The sequence below is a fragment of the Hevea brasiliensis genome, unplaced genomic scaffold (genome assembly GCF_030052815.1).
Source record: "Hevea brasiliensis isolate MT/VB/25A 57/8 unplaced genomic scaffold, ASM3005281v1 Scaf623, whole genome shotgun sequence".
Taxonomy (NCBI): domain Eukaryota; kingdom Viridiplantae; phylum Streptophyta; class Magnoliopsida; order Malpighiales; family Euphorbiaceae; genus Hevea; species Hevea brasiliensis.
The window spans coordinates 1,166-4,997 of NW_026615166.1; the positions used below are offsets into that span (position 1 = coordinate 1,166).

The window sequence follows — 3,832 nt, forward strand, 5'->3', positions numbered from 1 at the left end:
ACCTTATGATATTTCAAATCTAATTTTTTTAATAATTTTAATATTTAAATATTTTCTAAATTTAATTAAAATTTATTTTAAATTATTCCAAAGTGCTATTCAAAATCATTTAATTTTATATATTTTTATTAATAATGTATATTTTAAAATTTAAGGATTTAATTAAATATTTAAAATTTATTTATTTTAAATGTAATATATAAAAATTTATAAATATTTTTATAAAAAAAATTATATTTAATTTTATATATATATATATATATATATATATATATATATATATATATATATATATATATATATATATCAAGTATTAGGTACTCAATAGATAGCTAAAATTTTTTACATGTATTCTTTTTCTAAATTTAATTTGTCTTAAATTTAACTATACTATTAATATCCAAACTTGTTCTAATATGATTTAATTGGATTAAATATATTCAAAGATATCCAAATATTTGCTAATTATATGCAAAAGAAGCATACATGATACAATATTTTGAATTTGGAGGGTATTTGGTTAGGTACTTATAAGTTAATTTAAACTTATAAATATTTAAAATTTTAAATAATTACGTGTTTAGTTAAAATATTTATAAGCAGTTGATAAGTAGTTGACATGTTTCATAATAAAAAATAATTTATAAATATATTTATTATTAAAATAACTAAAAAAAGTACTAAATTATTTTCTCAAATAATAAAGTATATTAACTCGATATTTTATTATAATATTATCAAAATATATTTCAATAATATTAAAGCATCATTTAATTTTAAATTAAATAAAACAAATATTTTATAGCCAATATTTTTATTAAATTTAACAAAAATAATTTTTAAATTCATTAAAATTAATGTAAATAATTTATTTAAATTATCGCAGGAAAATAAATTTTTTAATATCAATATGAGAATAAATGCAATAAGGATGTGTATGGTATGTTCAACAATATTAACTGTTGTAGTAGCTATTAACTGTTCTAGTAATTATCAACTGTTTTAATAGCTGTTAATCGTTAATAGTTAGTTATTTAAAGTAAAAGTATCTATTAAAATAACAGTTAAATTAATAATTAAATGTAAAAATAATACTTTTCTTAATAGTCAAAACACTCGATCAATCTTTAAAAATTAGGAGGAGTAACATTTCATAAACCATTTTCTCAATATCTAAACACTAATATAAATACTATACTACCGAATAGCATAAATAAAAGAAGTAATGTGGTAATTTGGGTCAAAATACTAAACATTAATTTAAAAGCTATTACTGAACTGGGCCATAATGAAATTACAAATTTAAATAAGGACAACATAGTAAAATATTTTGTCGAACTAACTTGTAAGCTGATCTCCTTCATTTTATTTTTTTAGCTTATAAGCTGTAAAAATGTTTTAAACAAATAAATCAGTTTTGACCGGCTTATAAGCTAAGATAAACTCTTAGAAAACAAAGTATTTTTAAGGTATAAGAGGGGATGATATTCACATAGTTTTTAAAAGATAACAATTGGATTCAAATATCAAATATACCCATTAATCATGAAGATCAAACAAGCAAATCAACATGTTTTTCTAACACATAAATCACATATATAAAAAAAATGTTAAAAAATAAATAATAAAAAAAATAAAGACATTAATTTATAATGATTGAATATATAAAATCTACTATATTCATTTTCAAAGATTAATTAAGCAAAAGCTAAATCAATTATGGGTAGAAGCTTCTCTTGATGCTTGCATTAATCAATTAATAGAAAGGATCGATGAAACGTACCTTATCTAATTAATATAATTTATCATTACTCTTGTTCCTTTCTTCAACTTGACCCTCAAAGTATGCTTAACTTTTCAAAATTTTGGTGACATGCTAACCTTTTTCCACCAAATAATAATAAATTTTTTTTGTATTTTTGGCTCTTGGATATTGATAAAGTTCACATCTAGTATAAGTTGGATTTCCTACGAAAAAAAATTTAATAATTATTATATTAAATATATTATATTAAATATTTATATCAAAATTTTTGTAAAATCATTAAAGTATATGTAATAAATACTCAAATTTATTAAGATTCACACACACACACACATTATCATTTCATTATCAACTTAAGCTAAATACATCAATATTCATCCCTATGTAATAAATCATATCATTAGTCTTTTACAAGATAAAAGATAGATTACTTCACACTTTCAATAGAAGATATGTATTCCCATATGGAAAGTTCTGCTTAGACCAAGTCTATCTTAAATTTAAAATACAATATACAAGATAAAATTCATATATTTATATCTCGATTTTGAGAACTAGATTTAGATAAGTTTTTTCTTTCGGGCATGGGAAATTCTTGGCAGTATCATGAGTTTATTGCAGAACATATCTTCCTAATTTCACCATCAGTGCCTGTCTTCACTCCAGTGTTACTCATCTTAACCATGGATCTTCCAAACTCAACATTGAATGCAGCCAAACCAGTAATACCCAGGAAACGTTGAACAATTGCTCTCGTCGAAGCATCAGTCCACAATTTCTGATCAGACTCAAGTATTCCTCGCCCATTTCTCAGGTTGGCGAAGAAAGATGCATCAAATCTGTTTTCACTACCTGTATCAAAAGCAACTCGCTTTGTCCCATCCCCGTTCTGTGGACACAGTGCTTGTAGTTGAGGGAGGAACGAAGCATTAATGGAAGGATCAGAACTTGCGGTGCCATTGAAGTTGTATAATCTGTAACTAAAGAACTGGCAAGCTGTAGTTCCTATGGTGTGTCCTCCTGTATATAGAAGAAGACAAGTGTTATATAACTGAATCAAGCGCGTACATAACCATAGCAGAATATAGGAAGGACATATTATAATGTTAAAGCTTACCAACAAGTACGACAAGATCTTGTGTGTTAAGACCCTTGGCAGAGAACTTTTGCTTTTGGGAATCAATGGATTCTCTGAAGCCAGGCAAATCAGTTGTTTCGGATGCCAATGACACCCGGCCGTCTCTACGTCCGGTAGGCACCAGCCAACTTCGTCCACCAGTCTGCATGAAATTTGAAGAAGCTACCTTTAGCAATAAGCATATGTATATATATAGACATTGATCTATAACTCTGCTAAAATAAGCATTTATAGTTTGAATGTCCTGATGAATTGCAACATCATGATTAATTAGATGTGATGATTACCAGAACAACAGAGTCACGGGCTGCAAGTGCAAGAATATCAGCGCAAGAAACAATTCCAGGACATGCAGCTTCAAGCTGAGTCTTGGCATCGTCAATAACTTCATAGCCTCTCAACCCAAGATTTGGTGGGGCAGTTTTCTCAGTATTGGAACCATCGATAAGGACAGAAGCATCGCAACCTCGAACAAAGCAATCATGGAAATGCATCCTCAGCAAAGCAGGAGCAATTGCAGTGTTAGATCGAAAATGTGTTGCAACAGTTGAGCTCACAATGGATTCAGCTCTAGGACATGTAGTAGCATAGAAACCAACACGAGTGCCTTGGCCATGCACCAAGGTCTCAGACATAACAACAAAGACGCACATTAATATAATAATGTGTGTAATTTGGCTTGAAGAAGAACAAGTGCATCTCTCCATATCTTGGGTTTTGCTAGGTTTTAGTTTTAGTTGGTGGGTGTCCGATGATAGTGAGTATTTAAAAATGAATCAGGAGGTCAACATCACGAGACGATGGCCACAAGTAAGGCAACTGCGAATTTTTCTCAATAAATACAAATGATGCCAGAGCTGCGTTTGATTTTCTTTAGCGGATCAATATCCAGTTCCTGTACCTCTCGTGAACGGCACAGGAGATAATAA

The 3,832-nt window shown here is 27.8% G+C and overlaps 1 protein-coding gene across 1 annotated transcript; it reads right to left on the minus strand.

The window, feature by feature from the left end:
- Window positions 1-2,054: 2,054 nt before the first annotated feature.
- LOC110671135 (cationic peroxidase 2-like) lies at window positions 2,055-3,625 on the minus strand. The gene is made up of 3 exons (XM_021833511.2): window positions 3,191-3,625; window positions 2,883-3,045; window positions 2,055-2,785 (listed from the first exon to the last, which is right to left on the minus strand). Exons 1-3 carry the CDS (start codon window positions 3,608-3,610, stop codon window positions 2,370-2,372), a joined length of 999 nt encoding a protein of 332 aa, XP_021689203.2. The 5' UTR covers window positions 3,611-3,625; the 3' UTR covers window positions 2,055-2,369.
- Between the last annotated feature and the right edge of the window lie 207 nt (window positions 3,626-3,832).

What these genes read in the sequence shown, in the direction of transcription:
- LOC110671135 (XM_021833511.2), bottom strand. Translation starts at nt 3,610, where the DNA reads ATGGAGAGATGCACTTGTTCTTCTTCAAGCCAAATTACACACATTATT. An exon ending in CCCGTGACTCTGTTGTTCTG is followed by an intron (nt 3,046 to 3,190) that starts GTAATCATCACA and finishes AATTTCATGCAG; the next exon opens with ACTGGTGGACGAAGTTGGCT. An exon ending in AGATCTTGTCGTACTTGTTG is followed by an intron (nt 2,786 to 2,882) that starts GTAAGCTTTAAC and finishes TTCTATATACAG; the next exon opens with GAGGACACACCATAGGAACT.